Source organism: Littorina saxatilis, linkage group LG1 (assembly GCF_037325665.1).
Source record: "Littorina saxatilis isolate snail1 linkage group LG1, US_GU_Lsax_2.0, whole genome shotgun sequence".
Lineage (NCBI taxonomy): Eukaryota > Metazoa > Mollusca > Gastropoda > Littorinimorpha > Littorinidae > Littorina > Littorina saxatilis.
In genome coordinates this window covers 87893688-87911187 of record NC_090245.1, presented here as the reverse complement: position 1 = coordinate 87911187, position 17500 = coordinate 87893688, and the positions used below count along the sequence as shown (strand labels likewise).

The window sequence follows — 17500 nt, the reverse complement described above, 5'->3', positions numbered from 1 at the left end:
GAACACATGAATCTCCATATAAAATCCATGAGTTCGGTTGTTTTCTGAATCTAGATCTGCCGTGCTCAAACGTTCACCACAAGCAATTTCACAAGGCCAGTAACTCATACTTTGTCTAGCGACAAGAGTAGTTCCCCTTCTTTTCACTCACTTTCTTCGACAACAGACTGCAATCCGACGGTCAGTTTTCAACAATATTTCATTTAATAAACAGATCACACGCAACCAAATGCACACATCTCATCAATTTAAACAACATAAAGCGGTTTCATACACTATTTTTCCCAGAAAACTGAGTGAACTTCATACAGTTTTTAACGTTGGAACACGGGTGCAAAAGTTTGTCTGCTAGTCCCATTTGACGAAAGAACATTATCCTAAGCGATACCAAAACATATACAGAACACACAATATCTGCCTTTGCCGCCACAGCAGAATAACAGCATATCTGTGTACTTGATTTTAGTCCAAAATAGGAAAACTGACAAGAAGTGTTAACAGAATGGAATGATTTGCACAGAACTATACAACCGCGCATTAATCGATCGCCTGCGCAGGTTGACTGGTTGAGTGAATAGGATTCGATCAAACTTTCGCAAAAAACCTCCTCTTTTCTTTGAATAACTGAAGAAAGGAGGAATAAAGAGGTTACACACCTCGTCTCAGTAATTATAAAAACTAATGGTCTCAGTTCGCGGTCATGAAAAAGCTCGCTAAAGCTCGCATTTTTCATGATCCGCTAACTTCGACCATTATTTTTAATAATCACTGAGACTCGGCATGTAACCTCTACTTATTATCTATTTGTTTTGTCAATAACAAACGTTCCAACAACCTACCTTTCTTGTTTTTTGATTCTGAATTTTGGAACGTTGGCAGTCTCTTTGATTTTAGAAAACTGTTGATCAATGCGAGTTCAAACAGGTCGGTTTTTGTTTTAATTCATATTGGTATTAACATTCAACTTGCCATCAATTCCTGAAATGATGTTACTTTTCTTGATTAGTCTTCAATATATTTGCTTTTTTTTTTTTATAGATTTTTCTCTCGCAATTTTGTGTCTGTTTTTCTGTCTGTTTGCACGTCTGTCCGTCTTGTCTGTCTCTGTCTCTATCTCTAACACAAAAATAAACACTGAGTAAAGTCAATTGACATTGCGTCACTTTTCCGCAACAAAACAAGTTTCATTTGTACACGCGTACAATGCTCCTTTTATTTTTGTGGGGGGATAAGGCGGGATAGGGGATGGGGTAGGTGACATGGGAGGAGGCAGTATTTCGGCAACAACGAATTTTTGACTTTGCTGTAGTTGTTGTTGTAGTTGTTGTTGTTGTTGTTGTTGTTGTTTTCTGTGTGTTGTTTTCTGTGTGTTGTTTTTGAGTGTATTTTGTTTTTGTTTTTTTTTGGTTTGTGTTATAGGCCCGCCCCTCCTATTGTTTTGTGTTTAAGGGCGGTACAGGTTCCTTTACTTTTTTCGTGAACAACAATAAGGCGTTTCTTTATTCAAAACAACATTTATTATATGTTTAAATTCTTTGAGACATCGCAGAAATACAAGCCTGGAGAGGAATGCATATTTTACAGGTTCCGCCCCTATACGAGGAACGACCAACGCTTATAGCTCAGCAGGCTTACCATACTGTGTCAAAGATACTTCTCTTCACTGGATGAATAACCTGTCTCGACTTGATCAGTCTGGATGAAATTTATATGGCATGCTTTCGGCTGGATCCAAAACACGATTTTGCTGCAGCCGTTCTTTCGTGATTCTGAGTGCTGGTCTTCCTTTGCTGGAGAGTTGAACATGATTGCTACGTGTGGGTTGCCGGAGTCAGTGTGTGACTTCTTTGCCATTAGGAGTTTTATTATTGACTGATTGAGAATACTGTATTATCTTGGTTTTCTTTTTTGTTGGTTTTAATCAAATTTTACCACAAAGGGCTCACCATACGCTTCACTACAATTCAGTGTCAGGAAGCTACGACAGAGACTGAAAAGCAAAGCAAGAAACCAAAGCTTTGACTTCCACACATGAGAGTAGCACACGTTTTTACAAGCTTCGAACTGAAAAGCAATCCACTACGCTTTACAACCTAACTATATATGTCAGATAACAAAAAGAGCGAATAGAAGCACAAACAGATATCAAAGCTTTGAACTGAAGAGCAGTCTATTGCGCTGTACAACAATTGTGTATGAGATAACAAAGAAACAAATAATAAAAAGAGTGCGAATGCCAAAATAAGGCTTTCTCGCCGACACTTTTGCTCTCAGTAACGTGTGCTCCTGGGCTTCTACACTGAAGCTTTGAATTGAAGAGCAATCCACCATGGCAACAAAGGCAGTGTTCACGACTCCTGCCACAACCGCAAGCGCCATCATCACCAACGCCACCCAAGCCTTCGCTTCCAACACCACGGATCTGTGGAAACACCCCACCATAAACAGGGCCGATAGTTTTTGGGGCACCGTCTACACCACAGTAGAGGTCGTCAGTTCTGTGCTCTCCGTCTTCATCCTCGGCCTCAACCTGCTCGTCCTCGTCGTCATCTTGTCGTCGTCGCCGCTGAGGAGCAGACCACGGAACCAGCTGCTGCTGAGCCTGGTGGCAGTGTTCCTGATGCTGGGGGTCTTCGACACGGCCTTCAGTGCAGACTACGCGTCCAAGAGGCAGTGGAGCCACGGGTGTTACTTCCACGTGGTGCGCAGTCTGCTGGTGCGCTACGTGCAGTACTTCGTGTCCATCTGGGGCGTCGTCGTGCTTATCCTGCACTACCTGCTCCGCCTCCTGCGCTACGAGGGTCCGCAGTGGTTGATGAGGCTGCCGGCCTGGGTGCTGCGGGCGGTGACGCCGCTGTTCGTGGCGTCGCCCTGGATCACGGCGGTGGTGGTGATGGTGCCCTTGGTCTTCGGCGGGCTGCACAAGCACGCCTACCTGATCTGGACGGACAGCCGCTGCCCGCTGATCCTGGAGAGGTGGGCCACGGTGCTGGACAATATGCTGTCCTTCTTCCTCCCCGCGCTGGTCATCGTCGCTCTCACCATCGCCATCATGGTCCTCCACCGCCGCCAGAGCAAGTCGGGGGGCGTCCAGCGAGGGGGCGGGGGGGAGATGGGGGCGGAGCTGGTGGAGGGCGGCGAGGACGACGTCGAAGCTCCCCTGGTGTTCGAGCTGACAGGCGTGATGATCCTGTGCTTCCACGCCCCGGAGCACATCTTCTACGCCAGCCGGCTTCCCTTCACCCTGTCGTGGAGGACGGCAGTGTCTCTCAGCGTCACCATGGAGCTGTTCAGCGAGCTGTTGCCCATCGTGCTGGCCGCGCTGTGGCTGTGGCTCTTCCAGGACCTCAAGGAGCGACTGGTGGAGCTGGTAGCGAAGCTACCGTGCTGCCTGGCTCTCTGCCCGTTCAGGTCGCCCCCCAAAAGCTCCGGGGAGACAACCGTGCCCCATGTGGCCTTCAGAGACTTGCACGATGAGTAGGAAAAGAGGAGGCGGTGTGAAGAAAAGGGGTGGGGTGGGGAGGGGGAGGGCATGAACTGTTGACCTATTCTTTGCTCCTGTTTTAATGAAAATGTTACTGTCAGACAAGACGACAATTCATATATTTCAGAAAAATATGAAACTCTACGCAGACCTATAACACCCGTCAACAACAACTGGTCAGAACAGTTATAGGACTGAAATTATATTATTCACCGACCGTATGCAACAACATCTTGATTGGAAATAAGGTAGCGGTTTCTCAGAAGAATGTCACTTACATTTGTTAGCATATCATAGCGATCTTTTAGACAGATAGCGAGATAGACAGACGGACAGACCCCCCTCCCCCCCCCCCCCGACACACTAACACACTTGTGGAAAGAACGCTTGTATGATGTTAAAATGGAGACAGTATCGTATAACCTTACCTAACTTGGTGTTTGTGCTGTTCTTCATGTGTTGAATTTTTATTCTTGGAACGTTTTTGTATGAACCGACGATTTTGCTTGTTGTCACCATGGATAATGTGGAGGTAGAGTCAACTAATACGCACCAAAGACACAGTTTTCAATTGTTTCGTGCGTCATGGTTCCTTGTCTACTTCTCTGGATTTTGGTCCTGTTGTGTTCCAAAAAGACTCTGCACTTACCTTTGGTATCAGGCTCACTTTGTATAACGGAGTCAAACACGCGATAGTCGCTAATGAATGAAGAATTTTTTTCTTTTCGAGTTAGCTACATACTGTGGCTAATTGGAATCTGGCAATGAGGAGGGTATCACTGCAACAGTTAATCTACATCCTTATGTACCCGTGTTTGCATGTTGGGTTTTGATTATCTGCTAGAGGAAGTACATATTTGGAAAAATATGAAATGCAAATGGCGGCCACAATTACTATTTTGCCGATATCTACTTCGTCTAACAGATAATCAAAACCAAACATACAAACACAGGTACACAAATATGTAGACTAACTGTTGCGGTGATGCCCTCCTCACTGCTAGATTCCAATTGTTCACAGTATTTACCTGAACCGGAAAAAAACCTAATTACTTCATTTATTAACGACTTATACGTGTTTGATCCACGTATACACAGTAAGCCTTATATTATCAAAGGAAAGAGCAGAGTCTTAGGAACACAACGGGACCAAAATCAAGAGTGCTGGTCAAGAAACTTCTTCTTCTTCTTCTTCTTCTGCGTTCGTGGGCTGAAACTCCCACGTACACTCGTGTTGTTTTTTTGCACGAGTGGAATTTTACGTGTATGACCGTTTTTTACCCCGCCATTTAGGCAGCCATACGCCGTTTTCGGAGGAAGCATGCTGGGTATTTTCGTGTTTCTATAACCCACCGAACTCTGACATGGATTACAGGATCTTTTTCGTGCGCAATTGGTCTTGTGCTTGCGTGTACACACGGGGGTGTTCGGACACCGAGGAGAGTCTGCACACAAGTTGACTCTGAGAAATAAATCTCTCGCCGAACGTGGGGACGAACTCACGCTGACAGCGGCCAACTGGATACAAATCCAGCGCGCTACCGACTGAGCTACATCCCCGCCCCGGTCAAGAAACGAAGACGCAAGATGCAATTAAAAACTGTGACTTTCGTAGGTATTAGTTGACTTAATCTCCACCTTAACATTAATACTTTAGTTGATGCGTTGATTAACATGACTAGAGATACAGAGATGATGGAACAGAGCTGATTTTCATTTTCATTTTAACGTTCTTTTGGATAATATTTGTTCATGTATGTTTTCTTTTTCTGCTACTTCTTGGTCAGTTTAGTTGTTTGTATGGTTGTTTGTTTGGTTGATTGTTCGTTTGTATCTTGTTTGCTTGTTCCTTTGTGAATTTGGTTTTTGTGTGTGTATGCTTATTTAGTTTTTGTTGTTGCTTGTTTATCTATCTAGCATAATTCCACAATTATACCGTAATACATCGCATGTGTTGTTTTAAGAGTTCTGTTTATTTGTGTGTATGCTTTCGCTACTTTGGGCTCGATGGATATCTTAGGGCAGTGGTTCTTCCACAATCTTTTGAGAAAAAACACCCGATTATGTCGTCGTTATTTTGTTTATTTTAGTTTGCTTAGTTAATCATATTTGCTTGTTCCTTTGTGGAAATAGATATGCCTCGTTATGTCTGTGTCACACGTTACGTTTTTTTTTTCACTTCCATGAAAACATAAACTCAGCAATGAACATTAGTTTGGCCTTTCACAATTTCATTTGCATTCATGTGAACCAGAATGCGTGTGCCTTTTGTTGTGTGACACGTATATGCGCTTCTTTTAGTCTCTCTGTGTCTTTCTGTGTATGTCTGTCTCTGTCTGCCTGTCTGTCTGTCTGTCTGTCTGTCTGTCTCTCTCTCTCTCTCTCTCCCGCTCACGCTCTCTCTCTCTCTCTCTCTCTCTCACTCACTCTTTCTCTCTCTCTCTCCCTCTCTCTCTTTCTCTCTCTCTCACTCTCTCTCTCACTCACTCTCTCACTCTCACCCTCTCTCTCTCTCTCTCACACTCTCTCTCTCACTCTCTCTCTCGCTCTCTCTCTCTCTCTCTCTCTCTCTCTCTCTCTCTCTCTCTCTCTCTCTCTCTCTCTCTCTCTCTCTCTCTCTCTCTCTCAGAATACAATTCGGCAAGACGCGGAGACTGTTTCAGTTTCAAGCATGGATTAACCAGTACATGAGCACCCCTTTTCGAATCTGTGAGCTGTGTATGTTTTGCGTCGTACGTCCAAGCTTCCCAACTGTGTCATCTCAACATCGTCTGTCTTCTCTTCCCAGATCCCTGTGCATCTCTTCGGTGGCGCGGCTACCAACACCGTCCTCAAAAGACGACTGAAAGACTTGCCGACAGGAATTACCCAACGTAATCATCGGAACTACTTGGATAACGGTGAGATTTTGAAAAATCAAGTGGCAACACAAAAAAGCAAAACCATAATGCTAAAAGACCGACGTCTATTGTGCAGAATACAAATGTAGAAAGGATGATGCAAAACTAACATTTTCCACCAAAAGTACGTGGACTGTCCAAAAGCACAGCATTCTTTTTTGAAGATTAAATTCCCCCGTGCGCGTATGCTAAGAACGGAACACTACCAGAATAGAAGAAAACATCTGACACCATCCAGAGAAAACATCTGACACCTTCCAGAGAAAACATCTGACACCTTCCAGAGAAAACATCTGACACCATCCAGAGAAAACATCTGACACCTTCCAGAGAAAACATCTGACACCTTCCAGAGAAAATATCCCGGAGACTGGAAACGGCAAACCGTTCTGACGCAGCAAACCCGGTGGGTACAATGGATAGACTAGGCAACATTTCGTGGGGCAACCTGACCAACGGCTCCATGGACTCCTCCCTGCACCGGACCTTCGCCCTGGGCGTCAAGCTCGTGGCGTTCACAGGTATCGTGGACACCGTTCTGGGCGTCCTCTTCAACGTCTTCCTGCTGCTGATCGTCCTGAGCAGCAAGACCCTGCGGAAGGACGTCCGCAACCTGCTGATCGTGAACATCGCCGTGGCGGACCTGATGGTGGTGGGCATCTTCCAGCCCCTCAGCGTGGTGAACGCGCTGCACAAGGACTGGAGCTACGGGTGCTACCCTCACATCGTCGTCCAGCTCCTGCATTTCTTCGCCTTCAACTTCGTCAGCGCCTGGGGCGTGGTGTGTCTGGACGCGCTGCTGCTGGCCCGCCTGTGTCGCCTGGACATGCCCCTCACCTCCTTCCTCACCTCCGCCCTGACCACTTCCATCTCAACCTGGAAGAGGCGCCTGGATAGGGTGGTGGTGGCGGTGGTGCTGCTGCTGCCGTGGGTGACGTCGGTGGTGGTCATCACGCCCATCGTCTTCAGAGGACTGCACGACTTCCATCGTCATGTGTGGAGCGATAGGAGCTGCCCCTTCATCCTGACGCAGTGGGCGCTCCTGGCTTGCAACCTCCTCTTCTTCTTCCTGCCTTGCTTCATTGCTCTCATCCTCCTCGCCGTCTCGGGCTGCGTCCTCTGCCGAAGAGGAGGAGGAGGATGGGGAATTCAGTCTGTGACGCCCAGCATGCCCCCTACCATCACCACGCTAGATTCGTCCAACTCCGCGGCCAGCCACGACCGTCCCAGCGCTTACATCGCGGCCACCATCATGACCTTCGTGCTGATCGGCCCCCGACACGTCTTCTCCCTCATCCTCCGCTACGAGGGCATGCTGACCGGGGTTCCCACCTGGCTGCTGCTCAACTTCTCGCTGGCCTGGCTGGGCGAGAGCAAGTCCACCTTCCTGCCTCTGCTCTGGATTCTCATGCTGCCGGACGTCAGAGCTCGCGCCCGTGACCTCCTGACTTTCGGCAAGAAGGTCGTCATGAGGGTCAAGGACGTGCCACGCTTTGATCCGTCCGTGTCCTACAAGAACATGAGCGTGTGAGGGGGAAAAGCTGCATTTAAGTTCTTGTTGACTTTTTCTAGCCCGCAATCTAATCACTATGGTGTTGCTGCTTGCACAAACTGCCTCACATCAGCGCTTCAAAGACTAACCGCAAACGTGTATAGCTTTACTTGTGGGGTCCATTTTTCTCCTAACGAAGATGACTTTTGATGACATGAAAGACGAATTAAATCTTTGTTCTCAACCAAACCCAGCTCCTATGATTCTAATATATATATAGCCATCAAACAGACACACAGTCAATCACTAAGACCGACACACGATAGACAAACATAGACACAGGAAGACCCATAGACAGACCCATAGAAAACACAAACACACACACACACACACACACACACATACACACACACACACACACACACACACACACACACACACACACACACGCGCGCACACATACACACACACACACGCAAACACACACACACACACACACACACACACACACACACACACACACACACACACACACACACACACACACACACACACACACACACTCACACACTCACAAAGACATTCCCTGTATGATTGAAGTTTATTTATATTTCATCTACTAAGCAGTTCGTGGGAATATATTGTACGTTTGAAGTTGATTGTGTGCCTTTTTAAAAAAACCATTTACTGGCATGGAAACTCTGTGCGTCACAATGTGTGTGTGTGTGTGTGTGTGTGTGTGTGTGTGTGTGTGTGTGTGTATGTAAGTGAGTGTGTGTTTGTGTGTGTGTTTGTGTTTGTGTGTGTGTGTGTGCGCACGTAAGTGTGTGCGTGCGTTTGTGCGTTCGTGAGTGCTGATGTTGATTGTTTCTGTGTCTCTCCGTCTCTGTCTGTGTGCGTGTGTGATATATCGCTGTCATTCTGATTTGTTTTTGAAATGCATGTATATCTTTATCATTGACATACAACTACAACAGTGAAAAAGAAGACAGTGTTAGAGAACTGAAACTAAATCAGATCGACTGATAGTTAGAACTCATCAAAGTTACTTGCACACAAGCAAGCAATGTAAACTGCTGTGAACTACTAAGCCATGCGTTCGCTAGTATTAAAAGCATAAAACCAGTATCTGTTTGATTATCAGTATCAGCCTATCGAATTGCATTTTTTTAAAGGCACAGTGCAGCTCACAGCCTTCGTTTTGCGTTTTTGTTGCAGCTGAGTGCATTTACAGTTCAAAAATCCTCCTATGGTAGTAAAACAAACCCAAAACTACCCAACGACGACATCTGTGAAGCTTGACAGTTTCTTGTTCACGCGAGTGCATAAATTAACCTAGTTATTACGTGGTGTTTGGTCTGAGTTCGATTCAACTGAGTGATTCCGGCCTCCATTTTTTTTTTACACAAACTCATGATGACGTCTGACATAGTTTGCTAGTGACGTGTCTTTTTGTGCATGATGTGGTGATCTATCTGATCTAAATTTAGATCCAAAAATAGGTCAAGACCAGCCGGGTCCGAGTACGAAATTAATTCGTACAAAAAAACCCAGTTCTTGACTCTTTGGGTGCAAGTCAATGAAACTCGGTAGTTCTTCTAACGGATAGCTGCCTGAGGTATGACTAAAAGCCCCAGGGGCTCCGTGCACCTGGATTTGACAAGTTCAGTACCTTTAAGATGTTGTTGTATGTCAAAAAGTAGAGTAGAATTGACTTCGTGAGTACAATAGTAGCTCCACAAATATCACATAGTAAGTCATTTGAAATCAAACGTGGATCCAGGAAATGGTTTGATAAAATAATATTAAAACAGTCCTTGGTTTTTGGCCATTGAATTTTGTATCCAAGTTTTCGAGACAACAATGACATCAACGAGAAAGTGATAATTCGCAAATTAGTAGGGTAATATGAACAGCTTTAAAAAAAAAAAATCTAAAACGGCAAAGTTATCACTCCATCCCAAGCCCCTCTCGACATCTTCAACCTCCCCACTCCCTCCTTTGCTCCAGCTCTCAACCACATCACCACCGACCCCCCCCCCCCCCCCCCACCCCTCCCATTCCCCCTACCCTTTCACCACAGCTACAAGTCATAACAGTTTTGGAAAAAATATAAATTCAATCGTAACGATAATGCTGATTTATCATTTAAAACATGAGCAAGATATTATGCAACAAGGTTTGGACCTGAGCAGAGCGGGAAAATTGGCTGTGGTTTTAGTGCTGTCAATGCGCTTCAAACGCTTGGGGCAACTTCCCGCAAAACCAAGTGAAACTTGTCTTAACATGTTCACGTTTGCTGCTGATACTGTTTAAAACACTCCTCTGTTAAACGAATGTAACTGACATTTGTAACAATAAAATAAAAAACAAAAAACAAAGGGTACAGGTTATTTAGGATGTTTCTTTTTGCATCGAAGTATATTCCAGTATCTATGGATGTAAACTCGCATTCAGTACATACTTTAAATCACAATAAACTTCGATAATTACCGACAATATGTCAGTGTAATGCTGTATCACGAATACCTACAGAAAAGAATTTTTTTTCTCGAGCAAATAGAGAGCAATTAAATGGAAAAACAACAACTTGTGTCAATAACAATAATGTCACACACACATGCATGATCTACACTTTTAACATACTACAGTAGAAAGTATCGACAAACCAAACAAACGGGACGGAGAAGAAGATGCAGTAGCAGTAGTCGTAGAAGTCATAACACAACTGTAGTTGAAGTCGTAGTATAGTAGTAGTAGTCGTCGTCATCGTAGTAATAGTAAAACTAAAATCCTTATCCTAACTTTTTTTAAACAAATAACTAAATAACTAAATACATGAATAAATATCAATCAATAAATAAACAGATAAATAAGTGCAACAATTTAAAAAAAGAGAATCAATAAAACAAGTCAAATTCTTAAATTGATCTAATATAGCCTACTAAAACAACCAAAGATTTAGAATAAAGACGACCGCCATGACACACAAAGCGGAGAGGAAAAAAAAAAAAAAGTATAAATAATTAAATAAATTGCGATGTTATATTTTTATAATCATTTTAAACTCATGAATATATAAAACGCCGTCGATAACTTATCCGCTTCGTTTCTCTTGAACAGATTCAGAACACCAGACGGCCGTCATGACGAAAACATCGGAAATGAAATAAATAAATAAATACATAGATAAACAAATAAATAAATGATAAAATATCAATTGCAATATGACATTATGATTTTCATAACAAATAAATTACTAAATAAAACTCTGACAATAAATAATGCGTTTCCTTTCTCTAAAAGAGGTTCAGAACACAGACAGCCGCCAAGACGAACACAGTGGCGATGATGGTTGGTGTAGTGTGAGTTGCCTCCCCTTTTCCATTATCGTCATCGCCGTTATCATTGTCGTCGTGAACCAAGGCGGCGAAGTAACGGCTGCGCTGTCTGGACGGGCGAGAGTCGTTCACGCAACTAGGGTTCACCGTGTACATGTCCACTGAAACAACGGTACATGTGTACCTGTTATACAGCGTGCATCTTCACAAATTTCTGACTTATTCGATCGGTCTATCTCTCAGCTTGTCTGTAACGCCTCCCTTGTTATACACCTAAACATGCATGTTAACAGACTGACAGACAAACAGACAGACGGAAGGACGGACGGGTGGTCAGACGGACGGTGTCACACACACACACACACACACACACACACACACACACACACACACACACACACACACACTGGCACACACACACACACACACAAATCGGCACAATCGGCACACACAGACGCGCGCACGTACGCATTCACAAATTAGAAAACATACACACGAAGATAGGAACAGCTGTAGAAGGACATAGATGAGACCTGAAAAAAGTCACACATACAAACATACAAGTTCGTCCGTTCAGCAACACATCTGTCTTAAAAAAACACCCAATAAACCTTAAACTTCTCGGCAAACAAATGGCCACAACAGTGGCTCAACACTACTTTATCATGCTTCTGCTGTGCTTGCGCCCAAAACACTAATCTTGCCAGTCACCAGTCCTGCTTCGGTTTGCAAATCAAGTAACAAGAAAAATGTTCATTCAAAATGAACAGCGTCGATGCAATGTCCACCAAAGATTTATTTTGGGAAGTGTTAAAAGGTTAGGGTCAAAAGTCAATGAATTGCATGTTGTGCTGGATATATAAATTGTTTATTTCAGTCAATGCTTGCTATGAATTGATCAAACAGCCACAAGAAAAAACAAGTCGCGTAAGGCGAAATTACTACATTTAGTCAAGCTGTGGAACTCACAGAATGAAACTGAACGTAGTCCGTCGCTAGTGCAAAAGGCAGTGAAAGTGACGAGCCTGTTTGGCGCGGTAACGGTTGCGCTGTGCTTCATAGCACGCTTTACTGTACCTCTCTTCGTTTTAACTTTCTGAGCGTGTTTTTAATCCAAACATATCATATCTATATGTTTTTGGAATCAGGAACCGACAAGGAATAAGATGAAATAGTTTTTAAAACGATTTCGGAAATTTAATTTTGATCATAATTTTTATATTTTTAATTTTCAGAGCTTGTTTTTAATCCAAATATAGCATATTTATATGTTTTTGGAATCAGAAAAGGATGAAGAATAAGATGAACGTAAATTTGGATCGTTTTATAATTTATTTATTTTTTTTACAATTTTCAGATTTTTAATGACCAAAGTCATTAATTAATTTTTAAGCCACCAAACTGAAATGCAATACGGAAGTCCGGCCTTCGTCGAAGATTGCTTGGCCAAAATTTCAATCAATTTGATTGAAAAATGAGGGTGTGACAGTGCAGCCTCAACTTGTACAAAAAAGCCGGATATGACGTCATAAAAGACGTTTATAAAAAAAAAAACCGTCCTGGAATATCATTCCCAGGAAGTCTCATGTCAAATTTCATAAAGATCGGTCCAGTAGTTTAGTCTGAATCGTTCTACACACACACACACAGACACACACACACACACACACACACACACACACACACACACACACACACACACGCACATACACCAAGACCCTCGTCTCGATTCCCCCCTCTATGTTAAGACATTTAGTAAAAACTTTTTAATTAAAAAATAGAGCTTGTTTGAAACAGGTAGAAAGGAAAAGTTGATATTGCAATATCTGTACGTGGGAATGTGGTGAAAAAGAGTGCTAAAAGTAGTAAGTCGGCCTCAGATCCATTTCAAATATTTATTGCAGAAAAACAAAATACAAATTAAAAACAAAACCACAGAACCATTACCAGGTGTCATAGGAATGTTTGAAAACAATAGTTTTAATTTTACACTGTAAATACAGGAATCAGAATTAAACACCTCAAATTGGCACATGCATAATGAATCACCTGGAATTGCAACAGGGAGATACTGAAGTAATTGGAAACAAACACTTGAAATTGACAGAGAAACAATTGAAAATATATTACTGACATGAGCGTACAATATTTTAATGGAAGTGCATTTTTAGCACGAAGCATCCGCAGGAGGATGCACTAACAATTACATAGTGCCACAAAATGTGTACGGACATTTCACAACCGTGCATTATTAGCACAGAACACATACATGGGGGCGCACAAAACATTATTGTACCATGATGATGATCGGGATTGTTGAAGATCTTTTCTTGTGCAACTGATCCAACCGGCCGCATCTGAACAAACGACGTCGAAACGGCGCGAAACACGTCCTCTCGGTTGGTCTCGGATTGACTCGGCTCCTCTCGGTCTTTTTTTTGTGTTGTGTGTGTCTTTTTATATAAATCAAGTCAAGTTTTGACTAAATATTTTAACATCGAGGGGGAATCGAAACGAGGGTCGTGGTGTATGTGCGTGTGTGTGTGCGTGTGTGCGTGTGTGTGTGTGTGTGTAGAGCGATTCAGACTAAACTACTGGACCGATCTTTATGAAATTTGACATGAGAGTTCCTGGGTATGAAATCCCCGAACTTTTTTTTCATTTTTTTGATAAATGTCTTTGATGACGTCATATCCGGCTTTTCGTGAAAGTTGAGGCGGCACTGTCACGCCCTCATTTTTCAACCAAATTGGTTGAAATTTTAGTCAAGTAATCTTCGACGAAGCCCGGACTTCGGTATTGCATTTCAGCTTGGTGGCTTAAAAATTAATTAATGACTTTGGTCATTAAAAATCTGAAAATTGTAAAAAAAAATAAAAATTTATAAAACGATCCAAATTTACGTTTATTTTATTCTCCATCATTTGCTGATTCCAAAAACATATAAATATGTTATATTCGGATTAAAAACAAGCTCTGAAAATTAAATATATAAAAATTATTATCAAAATTAAATTGTCCAAATCAATTTAAAAACACTTTCATCTTATTCCTTGTCGGTTCCTGATTCCAAAAACATATAGATATGATATGTTTGGATTAAAAACACGCTCAGAAAGTTAAAACAAAGAGAGGTACAGAAAAGCGTGCTATCCTTCTTAGCGCAACTACTACCCCGCTCTTCTTGTCAATTTCACTGCCTTTGCCATGAGCGGTGGACTGACGATGCTACGAGTATACGGTCTTGCTGAAAAATGGCATTGCGTTCAGTTTCATTCTGTGAGTTCGACAGCTACTTGACTAAATATTGTATTTTCGCCTTACGCGACTTGTTTTCTTTTCCTTATGGTCGGAGTGGTATATTTATGTACATCTTAGATTAAAAAAAAACACCCGAAAGCTGTGTTTAATCGTTTCGCGTAAATTGTACATTTTTTTTCAGCTTTGAAATTGTTTTGGCTTGGAGAGTCAGCGCGCTTTGGCTTGGAGACTAATTCTCCACAGGCACGTTCTTCCCAACCACAGATACCAGCGTCGTCCGCGACGCTGGAATGAAGACATGCGTTATTAAGGAAGCAAAGGGAGACAAGCAAGTTCAGACTTCTTACTTTGTTGGAGAAAGACGTGTGTTGTGTTGTCCCCGCACATTGGTTTCATCAGCACCTCCACGCAGTCATACTTCAGGTCTTCGGTACTGTGAACAGAGAAAATGCGAGAATTATTGCTATTCTTTAATCTAAATGTTTGTGGGGGTGGGGGTGGGAGTGGAAGTGGGGGAGGGGTGTGTGTGTGTGTGTGCGTGTGTGTGTGTGTGTGTGTGTGTGTGTGTGTGTGTGTGCGATAGTGTGTGTGTATGTGTGTGTGTGTGCGTGTGCCTGTGTGTGTCTGTGTGTCTGTGTGCGTGTGCATGTCTGTGTTTTTGTCTGGTGTGTGTGTGTGTATGTGTGTGTGTGTGTGTGTGTGTGTGTGTGTGTTTGTGTGTGTGTATGTGTATGTGTGTGTATGTGTATGTGTGTGTGCGTGCGTGTGAGTGTGCGTGTGTGTATGTGTGCCTGTGTTTGTGTGTGTCTGTATCGGTGTCTGTTTCTGTGTCTGTTTGTGTCTGTGTGCGTGTGTATGTCTGTGTGTTTTCCCACAAAGTTTCAAATCGCATAGGTTGAATAAAAGGCGGTCGATAGGAAAGTACGCATGATAATTAATGGAAGTCAAGTGTGAATAACGCAGTAAGCACGAAAGCATAATGAGTACAATCGACGTCGACACTGACAGACAATCTCTCCGCGTATCTTTACATTTGTCACGAAATGTTCAGACTAAAATAATTTTTCACAACTGTAACCTGATCACATTTTCTCTATCTGGTGTTCTGGAGATACACTCTCAATCTGGCGGGGATGTAGCTCAGTCGGTAGCGCGCTGGATTTGTATCCAGTTGGTATGGTGCGCCAAATTGATATTACTATCGTTAACAGTTATAAAGGGTTTTGAAACTATCGTTAACTGTTATATAGAGTTTCGAAACTATCGTTATCTGTTATAAAGAGTTTCGAAACTATCGTTAACTGTTAAATAGAGTTTCGAAACTATCGTTAACTGTTATTTAGAGTTATATCAATAGCGCGTTTGTGCGCGCTATTGCTAAAACTATGAATAACAGATAACGAGGGTTTCGCAAAACGGCGGCATGGTGCGCGCAAGTGATATTACTATCGTTAACTGTTATATAGAGTTTCTAAAAATAGCGATGGCGTGGTCGGATGTTTCGATGCCGGCAAAATGGCTGCTGAACGTTTCGTTCGAGCGAATTTCCACTAGATTACTACAACATTTAGTTTATCATATTCAACTAACTGTCGTCTGATAAGTCCATCATTTCGCTGGTTCGTTTAATCAAGTAATCAAATCTTCGTTACAGCTAGCACGCTTCCTGTTTTCACAGAAATATTGGTCAGTGTCAGCTTGACCCGTCAGTTCAAGCTATCGCGCTGTGGTGCGGGTCAGTTTGTACGGCGGCTGGCATGCATGTAGTGGGCAACGGTCAGTGTCAGGTTGACCCGTCCAGTACCCAAAACACGATGCGAAAGCATGCAGTGTTTTCCAAAACGCGTCGTGGGGGATGTCACGTTGTTTTGTGTTTGTTTTGAAAAAAAACCCACTGTTTTGTGTAGTGCGTCTGTCATGGTCTTTTCCGCGAATATCAGTAGGCCTACCGTCTTCAAACCGCACACGTGGAAAACGGTACGGCCGAAAGTACAAATGATATGATAAAGCTAATATTAAACAAACTCAACAATGATTTGAGAAGACGACAACAGAAGAACGGTCAATAACTAATGTTGTAGTTTTTTAAATTGTGTTTCTAGTTAAAATGTACATTTCGTAGCAAAAAGACAGTTTTGCAATGGCAGTTTCAGGGTTTTCCCATTTGGGAACGATACTGACGCGCTTTTGATAAAACTATCGTTAGCTGTTATATAGAGTTTCTGAAACTCTATCTAACAGATAACAATAGTTTCGAAACTTTACATAACAGTCAGTTAACGATAGTTTCAAAACTCTGTATAAAAGTTAACGATAGTTTCAAAACCCTATATAACAGTTAACGATAGTAATATCAATTTGGCGCACCATAAGTTGGCCGCTGTCAGCGTGAGTTCGTCCCTACGTTCGGCGAGAGATTTATTTCTCAGAGTCAACTTTGTGTGCAGACTCTCCTCGGTGTCCGAACACCTCCGTGTGTACACGCAAGCACAAGACCAAGTGCGCACGAAAAAGATCCTGTAATCCATGTCAGAGTTCGGTGGGTTATAGAAACACGAAAATACCCAACATGCTTCCTCCGAAAGCGGCGTATGGCTGCCTAAATGGCGAGGTAAAAACGGTCATAAACGTAAAAGCCGTGGGAGTTTCAGCCCATGAACGAACAACTGAACGAACAACATCTGACCGTGTGGTCAATCAAATTACGCATAGAAACCAGATACAATTTCCTGTGCCATACTTACGCGCACATGATAGCCCTGGTGTCCGTGGAGGAGATGAAGTTAGCAGCACGACGATGATATTGTGTACACTCATCCGCCATCATGTAGAACGCTTTCAAACACTCCATGTCCAGCTCTACAAAACAAGGAAGACAGCATCGTTGTTGTTGTTGTAATGATCGCCATTGTCTTCGTCTTCATCTTCTTCGTTAATATCATCACCATCATAATCATCGTCGTCGTTACACATACACACACGCACACACGCACACACACACTCACACACACACACACACTCG

At 42.9% G+C, this 17500-nt stretch overlaps 2 protein-coding genes across 3 annotated transcripts in view; one reads left to right on the top strand and one right to left on the bottom strand.

Moving 5' to 3' along the window:
• Positions 1 to 8575, top strand: part of LOC138982990 (neuropeptide receptor 15-like) — a 9221-nt gene extending 646 nt beyond the window's left edge. The window contains exon 2 of one of the 2 annotated variants that reach the window (XM_070356388.1): positions 6273 to 8575. In XM_070356388.1, the coding sequence (XP_070212489.1) occupies positions 6800 to 7915 (1116 nt within the window). In that variant the 5' untranslated portion in view covers positions 6273 to 6799 and the 3' untranslated portion in view covers positions 7916 to 8575. Of the gene's footprint in view, positions 1 to 1584; positions 5698 to 6272 lie in introns of those variants that run through there. The other variant, XM_070356381.1, reaches the window with a different exon arrangement.
• A 1377-nt stretch (positions 8576 to 9952) lies between these two features.
• LOC138982980 (uncharacterized) overlaps positions 9953 to 17500 on the bottom strand; it is a 12395-nt gene continuing 4847 nt past the window's right edge. The window contains exons 5-7 of the mRNA XM_070356373.1: positions 17223 to 17337; positions 14826 to 14911; positions 9953 to 11378 (exon numbers count right to left, since the gene is read on the bottom strand). Of these exons, the coding sequence (XP_070212474.1) occupies positions 11176 to 11378; positions 14826 to 14911; positions 17223 to 17337 (404 nt within the window). The 3' untranslated portion in view covers positions 9953 to 11175. The remainder of the gene's footprint in view (positions 11379 to 14825; positions 14912 to 17222; positions 17338 to 17500) is intronic.